General features: G+C 32.9%; 1 protein-coding gene across 2 annotated transcripts in view; it reads right to left on the bottom strand.

The window, feature by feature from the left end:
* Positions 1–15,611, bottom strand: part of Stk33 (serine/threonine kinase 33) — a 169,907-nt gene that overhangs the window by 39,399 nt on the left and 114,897 nt on the right. For both annotated transcript variants that reach the window (XM_040284801.2, XM_021727408.3), the window contains exons 7-11: positions 14,787–14,875; positions 12,904–12,988; positions 7,603–7,678; positions 3,728–3,840; positions 3,202–3,287 (exon numbers count right to left, since the gene is read on the bottom strand). In XM_040284801.2, the coding sequence (XP_040140735.1) occupies positions 3,202–3,287; positions 3,728–3,840; positions 7,603–7,678; positions 12,904–12,988; positions 14,787–14,875 (449 nt within the window). The remainder of the gene's footprint in view (positions 1–3,201; positions 3,288–3,727; positions 3,841–7,602; positions 7,679–12,903; positions 12,989–14,786; positions 14,876–15,611) is intronic.

Below are 15,611 nucleotides of genomic sequence, written 5' to 3'. Positions count from 1 at the left end.
TCCATTTTCTTTCAGAGTTTCGTCTATATTATTCCAAGCCCTCCTGTCTTTTAGGGTCTGGGTTGAGAAATCAGTTGAAATTTGTACTAGTTTACCTCTAAATGTGACCAGCCATCTTTCTCTTGTAAATTTTATTTTATTTTATTTATTTCTTACATATATGACAATAGTTGAATGCATTGCATTCATAATTATCCATTCACAGCACAATTTTTTGTAACTCTGTATATAAAGTATGCTCATGCCAAATTATGCCATTATGTATGAGCTCTCTTATTTTTTTGCATTACAATTCTTAATTCACCTTTATACCACAATTTATCATATCTCTGTTTGTATATAAGGTATGTTGACACCAAATTCACATTTTCATACATGTATTTTGTATAATGATGACCGTCTCCTTCCACTATCCTTGTTATTCCCCTTCTCCTTCCCTTTCCCTCCCACCTCTATTCCCTATGGGGTAATTTTCCTCCCATGCTCTCCCTCCCTACAAATCCTATCCTTACTCTGTATGTTAGGCATTTTCATTATAATGTGTCTTGGTGTTGGCATATTGTGATTTTGTATATTTGGAGTCCTATATGCCTCTTGTATTTGAATTTCCATTTCATTCTTAGATTTGGAAGTTTTCCTGATATTATTTCATTAAAAAGATTTTGCACGGGCTGGGGTTGTGACCCAGAGGTAGAGTGCTTGCCTACCATTCATGAGGCACTGGGTTTGATCCTCAGCACCACATAAAAATAAAATAAAGACATTGTTTAACCTGTAAATAAAAAACATTTTAAAAAAGATTTGCATTCCTTTAGCTTGTATTTCAGAGCCTTAATCTCCCCCTGATAATTCTTAAATTTAGGCTTTTAATATTATCCCAGATTTCTTGAATATTCTGTTCATGGTCTCTTAATATCTTTTCTTTATGGTCAACTTCATTTACAAGATTATACACTTTAGGGCTGGAATTGTAGCACAGTAGTACAGCACTTGCCTTGCATATGTGAGGTACTCAGTTCAATTCTCAGTCACATATAAATAAATAAAAATAAAGGTCCATTGACAATTAAAAAGATTATACACTTTGTCTTTGAGTCTGAAAAATCTATCTTTAAAATGATGTGGTGATGCTTTGCATTGAATTTTTATTTGGCTTATTTTTTAAAATATTTTTTTAGTTGTAGATGGACACAATACCTTTATTTTTATTTTTTATGTGGTGCTAAGGATAGAGCCCAGTGCCTCACACACATTAGGCAAGTATTCCACCAATGAGCCACAACCCCAGCCTTTATTTGGTTTATTGAGTCTTTCATTTCCAGGATTTCCATTTAGTTCTTTTTCAGAATCTTTATCTCTTTATTGAAATGATCTTTTACTTCATGTATTTTTGTCTCCGATTTCACTCTTAACATCATCATTTAACTCATAGAACATTTTAACTATGAACTTTCTAAATTCCTCCACTATGGAATTTAGATGGAGTCAAGTTGTTCACGCATCAAGAGCTGTTTGGTATGACATATTCCCTTGCTTTTCCATATTGTTTGTATGTCTATCCATCTGTTGGTATAGTTCTCACTTTTTTTAAGTATGGGAATATTTTGTGAGTTTCTTTCTCTTAAGAGCCCTAGGCAAATATCCAGGTAGTGATATCTTTAATCAATGTGTTTCCTCTGCTGATCCCAATATCAGCCCATTTTAAGAGATGCCACTGAACCTTATTTACTATAATCACTTCAGAGCCAACCTGATAAGAAAAGCAAAAAAAAAAAAAAAATGTTGCTTTTATTCTACATGGTTCCTCAAATCTAGAGATAAGCTTGTAATAAAGTTTTCTCAATTCTGCTTTTCCTTTCTTTGTTGTGAGGAGATCAGAACTTACTGCCTTGCTCCCTTCCATCATCTGTTTCCACTGCCAAAACCATGGATTTTAAGTATATGCAAATATGCCATAACGAAAACTACCATTCTGTATAACTGAGTTGCACCAATTAAAATAAATTTTTTAAATGAAATGACTACTCAAACTCCAGCCACCACATCATCATTCCAGTAACTAGGAAACAGGAAGGGCATAAACAATGCTATCCTCTCTCCATATAAAGTGAAAATATACCCATTTCCTTTCACATCTCACTGACCATCATGATGATTAGCAAAGAAGACTGGGGTATAAAGTCTTAACTAGATAGCAAAGTTTCCAGCTAAACATCAGCATTCTTATTATAAGAGAAGAGAGAGAAAAGAAAAAGAAAAACTGAGAGGTAAGAAGCAGCTTCTTCCAAAATTCCTGCTATGGCCAGGTTGATATTCTGGGAGCAAGGATACTGAGGAGAGGTACTGGGTCTATGCTCAAGGTATTTAATCTAATGGTGGAAAACAATATGTAAAAAAACAATTACTTAAGATTCAAAACTAGATAACATCCACTGTTTGGAGACTTTCACTTTTCTGAATCTCCGAAGATTCCTTATATCCAAGAGTTAAAAGAGAGGTGAATGGTTCCACTGCTTTATATTACTGAACTACAGAGACTGCTTCAATATTCCACAGCTTCAATAATGAACATTTCTCAACTCTGTTCTACTGGGCATGATATCTTCAAGACAAATAACAGAGCAAAGTTCATTTAAGCACCTATAAATATATATGAACAACTATGGTAACAGTTTTAACAATTTGAAAATGCTCAATTCAGAAGTGTGTCAAGATTTAATAATTGGAGACTGAACCCTAGGGCACTTAACTAACCCCAGAGCCACATCCCAAGCCCTTTTTAAAAAAATATTTATTTTTTTTAGTTGTAGTTGGATACAATACCTTTATTTTACTTATTTATTTTTATGTGATGCTGAGAATCGAACCCAGGGTCTCAACAAGTGTGAGCACTCTACTGCTGAGCACCAACCCCAGACCTCAAGCCCTTTTTTTGTATTTTATTTGCCTTTTTTGTATTTTATTTTGAGACAGGATCTTGCTGAGTTACTTAGGGCCTCACTAAGTTGCTTAGGCTGGCTTTGAACTTGATATCCTCCCGCCTCAGCCTCCCAAGACCCTGGGATTATAATAGAGTGCCACCACTTCCAGTAAGACTCAACCTTTTTTAACTTGAGTATATGCAAAACTACAAAGCCAAATGAAAAGATGCAAACAAGGGCACCATGTCAGAAATAGAAAAAAAGTATTATTACAACTTACTGTTAACCACTGGTTATCTAGTAGTTCCTTAGCGGTGATTCTGTGAGCTGGATCTACTTTCAGAAGTTGTTTCAAAACACTTTTAGCTGCAAATAAGGGAAAAGTCCTGAAAAATTTTATTTCTCTTAACTACAATTAATGTCATATATTTTCTAATTTATTTAGGATTAGGTCTGTATAATATAAGAGAAAGATTCCAAGTATTATCAGTAAAAATACCTAATACATTTTTAAAAAGCCTAAAGTGAAGTTTTATTGCATAAACTACCTCATTTAATGGTCTATAGTAAAAATCAGCTAGAGATCACCAAATTTTGTCTTCAATTTTTACTATGTATTTTCTGGCTTGGGGAAGTTTTGATTATAAATAATCATAGTGAAGATATCACTATTTCTATAAGTAACTAGCATTTATTTCCAAAGTAAATGTTATGACTATTTAGAGATGTAAAGCAGTTTTACAACTGGCCCACTTTCTTATAATAATTATATTTGCTTTAGTAAATAATAGCAAATCTATACTTACCACAATCACTGACGGAATTCCAGATTGGATTTTCAAAATGTAGTTCTCCCTTTTTTATTAACTCAAAAAGGGTTTCTTCTGAGTTTGCCAAGAAGGGTGCTTCTCCACATAACCTAAACAAAGGCAATTATTTTATTTAAATATTTAAAATGTAATCAAAATAAAGCCATTGCAAATTAAGTTTCTGCAGGTCTTTGAAATAGTGGTTTTTTATATTTACAGAAATGAAGAAGAGATCTCTCCAGGTGTAAGAATAATCTGGCAGAAGAAGTACACATATATACACTGAAACCTTCAGATTTGCAAATGATCTAAAGCTCTTCCAGGTGAGGAAACATAAGCTTAAATGGGGTTCAAGTACAGGAAGTGTATGAGTCTAATTACAGCATAACAGGAGCAGCTAATAGGGGAGGATACAGTTTGATGTGAGCAAGGGTAAGGCAATGGCTTAAGATACATAACGGAAACTGAACTTATGAAAACATACAATGAGTTGTTAGAATCTAATGAGAGTTTAGAGAGTAGAATGACTATATAAGAGTTTTATTCATGGTGAAATACTACACAAACAAAAATAAATAAATCAAGACAATGCTGTTAATTTCTATAGGCTCTGAGACAAAGCCAAAAAGCCATTAAAATGGCCACAACTCATTAATTATGGTGTATGAAATGAAAGCTTGGATGAGGAAAATCAAATGAAGATTTGACCCTTGTTCTGAAAGAGTGAAAGCTGAGTATACACAACAACCAACATCAGTAAAACCACAGAAGTATATTATAAAGTAAACCTGGGCCTGTTTATATATTCTATACTTCAGTAATTACAGTTACATTTTTTACTGATTTTCTTTAGTGATATTTTCCAAGTTCTCCAAAAATCTAACTCATGAACATTTCTGAATAAGTCAAATTTGATAAATGTTTTTCATGATGATTACTTTCCCAGGAACTTTAGTTACTTTCATCCTACTGGTTTATCAAACTAGGCTGGATGATTAGAGCTCTTCATTTACCAGAAGCATCTTGTTAAGAGGTCAGTATTTATCAAATTGCTATGGAACTTTCATTTTAATACTTAAATTTTATACAGAACTTTGTGACCTGCCTCTCACTCATCTTATTCGCCTTGCTATTTTTGGTTTAAAAACATGATTTTAAAAGTCATAAAAATACAGGGCAGAAAAATGGCCTTATGGGCGATTACTATGTATTATAACAAGTACAGGCCAGCAAAAGCCCAGCTCATTGAGTCTGTTATCAACCAGTGATATGCGAATCCCCCAATTCCTTAGCTGCTCTGATGAGCATGCAACTATAGCTTAAGGGCTACATTTTTAAAAGTCCACTTTTTTCAGTCCTTTGCAAGTTTATTTACGTAAAATGTATCTAATGGTTGGTCAATCAGCAACATATGAAATTTTATGATGGCAATTTTCTTGCACATTCAGAAATGGGAATCCAAGACATGAAAAAAATGCCTCTTTAAGTACTCCTATCCTTTTATTTTGTATCCATAGGAATCAAAACAGCAGATGATAGTAACCACAGAGAGTATTTATTTTTGTTAATTGCACCTTGTGAAAGAATATTATCATTGTCCAATTAAGTAGAAATGAATCCAAGGTACCTAACTTGATAAACAAGAAAATAACCCCCCTGGAGAAGGTAATGTGTTTGTGTTCCTGGTGAAGGAATTGTCTATAACACGACTGGGATCAGATAGATTAATGAATATGCACTGATTAGCTAAGGAAGAATACCTTAAAAAATAGAAGAAGCCATTATGAAGTTATGCAGCTACGCACTGGAGCAGAACAATTAAAATGATATCTTTAAGAAAGAGAAAGATTTTAAAGATATGTAATATACTCACTTGCCTTAACATCAAATTCAGACTAAGAAGAAAACACTGAAAATGTAGCTTAGTGGTAGAACACTTGCCTAGTACCTGAGGGGCCCTGGATTCAATCCCCAGTACAGCAAAAATAAATAAACAAAAATTTTAAAAGGCAGCAGCAAGCAAACACCATGTGAATTGTAGAATAATTGATTATACATATTATATTTGACTTGCTTAGAATGTCTTATGAGTATAAAAGCTTAATTTAAAAGAGTTATATTTTAGATAAAGACTGGGGCTCAAAATTTTTGCACTATGATTCTAGTCAGCACAAAACAATGGTCAAAAATTTTGCAAATACATTTATACTTTTTGCTGTATATGCAATGATGTGTGTTGACCAAACTGAGTTACAGCTACAATAAACATCATCCAATTTCTACTGCCTGTGTATTCCATTCCACAGAGCTGTGAAAATGTAACTACTGTGATGTCAATATTTAGAAACCATCTGGAAGAGGTAGTAAGTAGTGAAATCTTCAATATGACCATAAAACTAATGTTGCATCAACAAAACATTCATACTCACCAAGAGGCAGAACAATGGTCACTAACTTTTCAGAACACCTCTTTGTCAATTCACTTAATTCAATTTAGCAAACATATTGAGCACATGAACACGTGCCTGTTATTGTATTAGATATCAGGTATACAAAGATGAATAACATAAAATCTCTGTTCTTCATGAAATTTAGAGAAAGAAAAACAGGTACAATCTATATAATTATAGTTTCAAAACACATTATGTTCACACATCAAAGTAAACAATTATCATATTTATACAAGTACAAAACAGATGACTTGAATGTTAGAACTGGGCTCACTCAGGAGAGAGGTTTGTAGAAAAGAATACATGTATGCATGGGTGCACACATGCATACACATCCAAAGGCAAGCAGCGCAGGGTGTGTTTGAGTAATCTAGAGTGGCCACAAAATAGGGTAGGTACAGAGGAACACACACCTAGGCCAAAATAGGAAAGGCATGCTGGAGATAGGTCATGAAAGATTTGCTAAGCTATGCCATGCCTATTTGCTCTGATACTTTTCTATAGCAAGGAGTAATTATCAGAGGTCTTTAAAATCAAGATATAGTATGATCAAATTTATGATTTAGAAAGACAACCTTAAGGGCTAGAGTTGTGGCTCAGAGGTAGAGTGCTCGCCTAGCCTGCATGAGGCACTGGGTTCAATCCTCAGCACCACATAAAATATAAAATAAAGAGATTGTGTCCACCTAAAACTTAAAAGTAAATATTAAAAAAGAGAGAAAGAAAGACAACCTTAATAGCAGCAAGATTAACTGTAGGATGGTGACCAGAGCAGGAAGAACAGACAGAAAGACAAGACATTGTAATGTTATAGAAAAGAGATTATAAAGAGAAATGATAAAGGTGAAGAGAAATCAAATAGTTAAGGATACTTCAAAGGAAAAAAAATCACAAGACTTTGGGTTTGAATAAATCTAGTGTGAGGAAGAAGAATTACTGTAGTCTCCAGTAACATTAAGAGAACTAGGAAATGCAGAGCACTCCCTAGACCCTGAACAAATTTCTACCTAGTTAGTGCCACTCCCCACATATGTTCTGTCCACATGGGTAGCTCTACCGCCAGGCTGCAGTACCTTCCTATACCTGATGGACTAAGATTATGAAAAAATACAAAGAAGTTCTTGATTTGTAAAAAGGAATCAGGAAAGTGTTTAGGACAGTTTTTCACTTTGCTCAGATTATATAGTGTATTGTTGCAATTATAGATCAATGAAAAGCAAAGCTGAAAGTTATAAATTTATAATATTAAAAAATACCTAAGGGATGAACCTGATAACTAATAAGAGAGCTTTTTAGAATGACTCTCCATTTGGCTTTTAAATCACTTTTTAAATATCGCTCAGTTATAATTTAAAATCATTGTCATTCTACCATCAGAGACTATCCATTTATTTTACCCTGTACAATAAGCAGGCTACTTACAAATAATACATTATGACTCCTATGCCCCAAATGTCACACTGCTGGCTATAGTCGTGGGCATTGATAACTTCAGGTGCTGCCAAACAAGCAGAAATAAAATAGTATTAATAATACAATAAATGACTTTAAATGCTTAACACAGAGCATGAAAAAATGTGCTGATGTGTTGTAATTTATTCCCCCACTGGGAAAAAAAAAAACAACAGCAGATGTTAAATGAATAATGTACAGGCCTTAACAATTGATGTCACTGTATTCTCATGCTTATCATTTAGCTTCTAATGGAATGATGGGACTGTATAACCAAATGTACTACTCTTTATTCCTGGGAAAATGTTAGGAAATGATTTTGCAATATTGTGTAGTAAAAAACAACAAGATCTCAGCCCTTTCCCCCAAATAGAATTGAAAACATGCCTTAAATAGAATTTAAGCAAGTCCAATGTGTAGAAATCTGAATTCACAGAAAAATTAAGAGAAATGGTTATAAATAACTTTAGTGAAAGAATAACAATAATAACATCACAGTACTCCTATGACAGAATATAAATTATTTCCCACATTTTATAAGTGAGAAAACCAAAACAAAGAGAGAAAGCTCCTACAAGACTGGATCAAAAAGCTAGTTAGAGGTTTTGTGAAACTTCAAAAAAAAAAACAGTCAGTTAGTCACAGGATATTCAGGTATTCATGACTCCCTAATTCTGTGATCCTTACTTTACAAAGATGTTCAAAAAACAACTGATTCCTTAAAACAACTTTCTCAAAATAACATCATTCTTTCCATTTTAAGGGAGTACATTTTTAAAAAACTGGATTTTATTTTTGCAATAACTGGCTTTTTAAAAGGTGCATATAATATTGCAGAAATATGTTCATTTCACTTCTATAGCAATAGATCAGATATCTTTAATAAAAAAAAGTTTTAAAAATTATATATATATTTAAAAATTATATTATATATATCTTAACAGAACTTTGAAATTTACAAAGCATTTTTGCATAAAAATTTTTAATAAACTGTGTTAAGAATCCTGTGAGATCGGTATGTAGGCATTTGACTCCTTTTAATCAATAAAAAAATAAGGTTGATGCTGGGATTTTGGCTCAGCGGTAGAGTGCTCGCCTAGCATAGGCAGGACCCGGGTTCGATCCTCAGCACCACATAAAAATAAAGGCATTGTGTTGTGTCCATCAACACCTAAAAAATCAATAGAAAAAATATTTAAAGAAAATAAGGTTGAAGTATATTAAGCAACTTCTCTAAAGTCACACAGCTACAGAGCACATCCCACAGAAAAGGCATGTAAACAACTTTTTTAGAAAACAGTTTGAATTTCCCACACTTACACACTGAAACACACACACACACACACACACACACACACACACCTTTATAATAACTACTGAAAGCAAACAGAATTCCCTTTCTACTTTTTTACTCTGCCTTTTACTTTAAAAGAATGAAAAAGCAACACAAGTCAAAAGAATGAGAAAAGGCTATACTATAGATAATTAATAAACTTACTAATTTTCCTTCAAATGATTAAAAATTTAGTAATAATTTCCTTTAAGCAACTACTGTACTTGTATTCTTTAATATTACTTAAAATCTTTAAATATTGCATCATTATAGTGCAAGACAATGAAGGCTCTCCATATTGATGCATCATACAGCAGGGGCTAGGAATTCCTAGGCTTCACTTTTTCAGAATGTTCTTAATTATCAGGGGCATTTCTACTTACACTGTCATCCCAGCCCTCAGGGAGGCAGAAGCCAGAGTAACTGTGCCAAGGAGCCATTTAGAAAGTCAGCAAAGCTCCACAAACCATCTGTCTTCTCTCTAGTTCTCTCACTTGTTATAGTGTAGACAACTAATAAGCAGGCATAAAACTCAGGGTGCTTAGATATATTTTCCCCATGTAACTACAGACCAGCTGTCTTTTGCCAACGGGAAGATATGAACAGAATCTAAAGTAGCCTTTTCCAAAATAAGATAAAACAATTTAAAAACTTTAGTATCAAGCAGGCAAAAAAGCAATAAAAATGAATACTGATATAACAACATGCAAAAAATCTCAAAATCATATGGAACCAAAGAAGATAGACACAAAAGAATATATACTATATAATTAAATTTACATAAAATGTCTAGTCAAGCAAAACTGATTGTGGTGATAGAAATCATCAGGTTTCTGGGACCTAGATAGGAGGTTGACTGAAATGGACACAGAGGAACTTTATAGGATGATAGACATGTTCTAAATCTTCATTGAGGTGGTAATTACATGAGTATATGAAGTTTTTAAAACTCATTCAACTTTACATTTAAAATGTGTGTATTTTACTGTGTATAAATTTTATTTCTATAAAGTGAATTTTTTTTAAAAAAAAATCTACTATAACTACAAAAAGAACTAGTTAAAGCCCTATCTTGGTGGGTGATTTTAATAACTTTCAGAGATCAAGGGAAATTGAAAATCTTCAAGATATAATCATAAAGATACAATAAGAAAACTAGACAGATGATCCAAAAGGTCATGAAAATAAACTCACATTTACATGAACTTTAAACACATCCCAGTCACCTGGAAAATTCTAAACACACTTCTAAATAATTGTTGGCTTAAAGAAGACTAAATCTAAAATTATAGTGTAGTAAGAGATGAATCACAATTAGAACACTGTATGCCAAAAGAGAAGAAAAATTCATAGCTTTACATGTACTTATTAGAAAACAAGAAGACTGATAATAAACAAGCATTCAACTGAGGATTTCCATTTTTTAGGATTTTAGGATTTCAAATTTTTCACATCCTTGCTAACTTTCCCCCACCCCCACCCCCAAGTACTGGGCATGGAGCACAGGGCCTCATGCATGCTACATTACTAGCCTTTAAATTTTTTTTTTTTTTTTTTGAAACAGGGTCTCACTGAGGTTGTTGAGGCTGGCCTTGAACTTCTTATCTTCCTGCTTTAGCCTCCAGAGAAGCTGGGATTAAAGGCATGTGCAGACCAAAAGAAAAAGAGAATGAACTCAGAAAGATAAAAGTAGAAATTTATGAAAAAGCCATCCAAATACTGTAAGATATGAGCTAGTTCTTGAAAAGCCCAAGAAACTGCCCTAAATACTAACAAATTTGATAAAAAAATAATAATAAAAATTTTTGTTAGTACAGGAGCAAAAATTGAGATCTAAGTGCCAAGCACTGTTTTAAGCTCTTTACTCTCATTTTCTCATTTAATTCTCATTTTAACTTGATAAAATCCTCCTCTTCCCTGTTTCATTTGTTGTCCTCAGCACTTCTCTTTAACACTATATATATATATGTGTGTGTGTGTGTGTGTGTGTGTGTGTGTGTGTGTGTGTGTGTATATATATATGCAATATGCACATTTATGCCAATGAAATAACAATTTCTAGAAAACAGTCAATATTATCAAAATTATTCAAGAAGTGAAAACTGAAATAATGCAGTATAAATGAAAAATATAACAGAAACAATATTTGCAAAGAATAACAGGACCAAAAACTTTTAAAGGGAAATTTCAAACTATTAATATATAACATCTATCATGTAAAATGTTCATGGGCATATAAAAAGTGAACATTGTTTTTAATTTTTAAATGGTGCCAGCATACCCTAACACAAAAAGAAGAAAGCAACAGTCAAAGTTCCTACATAAAGTGGTAGCAAATTGAATAGAGCAATATATTAAAGCAACCTTGCAAATATGTAAGAGTGGTTCAACATTTTATAATCTATTAATGAAACCACACACACACACACACACACACACACACTCACACACACACACACACACACACACACACACATATTAAAGACATTTCAACAGAGAGGATATTATGAATAAGACACTCAACAATGTTAACCATTAGGAAATGCAAATTAAAAACCACAATGAGATAACACTTTATACCCACTACAATGCTACAATTTAAAAGATAGTTAATATCAAATGTTGGTAAGTAGCGAAGGGCAGTGGCACATGCCTTTAATCCCAGCTTCTCCTAGGCTAAAGCAGGAAGATAGGAAGTTCAAGGTCAGCCTTAACAACCTCAGTGAGACCCTCTTTCAAAATAAAAAATGTTTTAAAGGCTAGGAATGTAGCAGACCCTGGGCTCTATCCCCAGTACTGGTGGGAGGGGGGTTCAGGGTGGGGTGGGGTGGGGGGGAAGAGTTGGAGAGTTGGCAAGGATGAGAAAAAATTGAAATCTTTAAACATTACTGGTGGAATGGTAACAGCCACCATGGAAAACAAGTTTGTCAATTTCTTAAAAAGTTAAACATACACTTAACATATGACTCAGCAATTTCACTCTTAGGGAAATACCAAAGGAAAATGAAATGACATGTCCTCACAAAGACTTGAGCATGAATGTTCATAACAGCATTATTTGTAATAACTTCACACTAGAAACAACCCACGAGTGCATCAGCTAGTGTGGCATACCCATGCTATATAACTATTTAGGAATATAAAGGAACAAACTAGAGACAAATTCTACAACATAGATGTAGCTCAAAAATATTATGGTAAGAGAAAGTAAGCCAGGCATAAAAGTCAACATAGTATAAAAGACCACATTATCATATGATTCCTTTTGTATGACTTGTCCAGAAAAGAAAATTCTAGAGAGAGGGGGAAAATAATCAGTGGCTACTTGAGGGTAGGATAAAAATGAGATTGAGTACAAATGGGCATGAGGGAACTTTTGAAATAGAATTGTGATAATGGCTATATACCCTGTGAATATGTTGTTTTAAAACTGAATTGTGATGATAGCTGTATGACTCTGTGAATATATGAAAAATCAATGAATTGTACCTATTTATGGTATTTAATTAAACCTTAATAAGCTGTTTAAAATTACATTTATAAAAAGGAAATGTGTTGGTTTAAAAAATATATTTAATCAACCAATCTTTATGAAAAACTGATGGCAATAAAATTGAACAAAAATGCAAAGAAGCAAAACATACATGTGATTTTAGTGTGATTTAACAAAAACAGTAAGTTTGAGGTATGTTTACCTAAGAGATAAAAATAACTTTAAGAAGATCCCAGAGAAACAACAAAAATTTCAACAATCACTGAAAGTAAGAACTATGAGAAAAATGCTAGAACAATTGAAATTATTTAACCTAAGAAAGAAAATGTTGATTGATCAAGGGCCATTAAGTCATGATGGCAAAATCAAATCATTCAAATTGCACTCAATACTAATTGTTCTACTTTTTACAGAGGAAAAAAATCTTTTAAGTCTACTAACTTACCCATATAGATAGGAGTCCCACATGTGGCCTGCATCATGGCTTCAGCTCTACCGTGTTTCTTTACTGCCAAGCCAAAATCAGTCACCTAGAAGAAAAAAAGCAGGCATAGTCACCCATTTTCCTATTCCAGACTTCACTCATTCTGAAGATAGGACTTTCAGCACATTGTAATTGCATTTACTTAGATATTCCTATGGGTGGGAACTTAATATTAACTAAAAAGACTTTTATTAACTAAAAAGACTTGTATTAACTAAAAAGACTTTTATCTCCCCACCCACCTCTCTGTGTGGGGAAGAAACCTGATAGAATGAAGCCTGGTTTCTCAGATCTTGAGATAAAACCCATGATGTTGATTGTTCATGCCTCTGATTAAATTCACCAGTTCAAAATAGGAGTTGTATCTTGAAAGAACGGATCTAACTTTTTTCATTGCAAAATATATTCTAGCCTTAGTGTATTATCTATTTTCCTGATACTCAAGATATGTTCCATTTTAAAGCACTGTTATAAATCAAATCATTACCCTTATGGGCATTCACTGAAATACCCTTTTTATAGTTATTTATAATTGGTAAATACTACCTTTTCTTTACTATGATTTCCTTTTGATTCTAGAGTTTACTAATTAAAACAATTACTATCCTATTAAAAACTATGAGAATCAAATTAACAAGAAAAAAACTCATAATAATGCAGTGTAACTATGAATACTCTAGAGGCCTACTGCTTGCAGCTGCAGTCTTTCTGCTCCATTCTAAATCTTAGTAATTAAACATTTGGTTATTAAATATTGAGTGTGTACCCTTGGTCTTGTCTCCCATGGTAGAAGACTCTTGAGCCAAAAGCAGAAAAACAGACAAATCTATTCATCATACAACCAAATACAGCCTCTTGGTACTCACTAAATGCAAAGCTTTTAGTACCTTATGGAGTAAAAAAATGTTCCTAGTTAACATGTGATATCACTATTTTTCTAAAATATGAATCAATTTTTCCAGGCATTTTCACAAATACATACTTTGAGCATTATGATACATCTTTCTCTACAGAAAACCTGTACAGACATCAAGTAGACCAAAGCCTTCACAATCCCATTTAGTTCTTGGAGAGCATCAATTCCTTCATTTGCCAAAGATTAGTTGAGCACATTCTATGTCTCAGGGACTAATCAAGGTTCCAACAAAGCATAAGATATACACAATTCCTGACTTCATGGAGTTTACAATGGAACTATTTAGGAACATTTACTTCAGTAAACCAAAAGTACGGCATTGAACTTTTTCTAAGGACTTAGCTTCAGCAACAGCAAGTTACTCACAGACAACATTTTATTCCGAGATAAAAACATGTACGTATTTTGAAAGCAGCCACTATTAAAGTGCTGAGTAATAAATAATATATCCTATCATTTATTTGACATTAAGAAATAAAATCTTCAAGAATAAACACTTGGCACAGTAATTGCGCTTAAGACATAAATATTAACACCCAGGAAAATTTTCAATGAGAAATACAGACTGTAGCATTAATTTAGCATCAAAAGCACAGCCAAGGTGTGTTTTTCTCTAAATCTGTAACACATTTACATCAAATTACCAGGCATAATTCTGAAATTAATTAGAATTCAGAGCATCTGTTTGCTTGCTATTAACTAATGATTTAGAACATCCAAATGAGTATGTACTTTAAAAAACACCACTTAACTTGTAAAATTATTCTTGTCAGTTACAACCTCTTTTGTGAATTTTTTATTTTTTAGCACAAGTAACTTATTTTCTGGCTGCTTAAAAGCAATTGATATATATCTAAAAGTTGTACTCTGCCACTTTGCTAATAAACTATTTATAGGGAAATATTTATCATCATTTTTAATATCTTACCTTTATATTTAAGTTCATTTCATTGTTAGCATCAACAAAGCTGCTTTTTACCAATATGTTTTCCAGCTTTAGATCTCTATGTACTATATCTATCAAGAAAACAAACAAGTCAAATGAAATGTATAACAGAAAAATAAAGGGTACATCAATAAGACAAATAAATGTATTTAACAAATTACAATCCACTGCTGAAAATGGAATGGTGGGGGGCAGGGTATAAATCTTACAAACCATCTTCCCTACATTTCTAACCCTATGAAGCCTTTTTTTTTTTTTTTGTCTCCCTCATCTCTACCCATTTCCCTTGTTGCCCCAACTGGTTGCTCTTCATGATGTGTGGCCTGGTTAAGTGTGGAGGAGGATCCTGGCCAAGGTGACCTTCCGAGGAGGAGGAAGACAGTGTTAGAAGTACAGTAATGTTGCCCATATCCTTAGAACTTCAAAAGAAGAGATTAATTCTTTACTTCTAAATATGTGCTACTGTCAGTATAAGAATTTTAACACACTTTAATTTGGCTATATGTATATAAACTATATTTATTTCAGTATATTTTTCTATAACATCAGCATACATTTCATACTCTTGGTATGTTAATATAAAAAATCCTTGAGACATAAAATCTTTGGTTGAATATGTTAGAGTTTAAGTAGTATTTTTGTGTACCTTCAAATAATCATGTAAAAATTCTTCCTTTGCAAATAATTAATTCAATTCATATCCATAGCAATCATTTCTCTAGATTTAAAAGTTAAGGGTTTAATTGCTAGAAAAATGGAATTGAATGAGCCCTGCAGTGGTAATTATATCTAGTCATTTATATTTTC

Source organism: Ictidomys tridecemlineatus, chromosome 4, assembly GCF_052094955.1.
Source record: "Ictidomys tridecemlineatus isolate mIctTri1 chromosome 4, mIctTri1.hap1, whole genome shotgun sequence".
Classification (NCBI taxonomy): Eukaryota; Metazoa; Chordata; class Mammalia; order Rodentia; family Sciuridae; genus Ictidomys; species Ictidomys tridecemlineatus.
The sequence above is the reverse complement of the archived record's forward strand: the minus strand, read 5'-3'. Positions and strand labels throughout refer to the sequence as shown.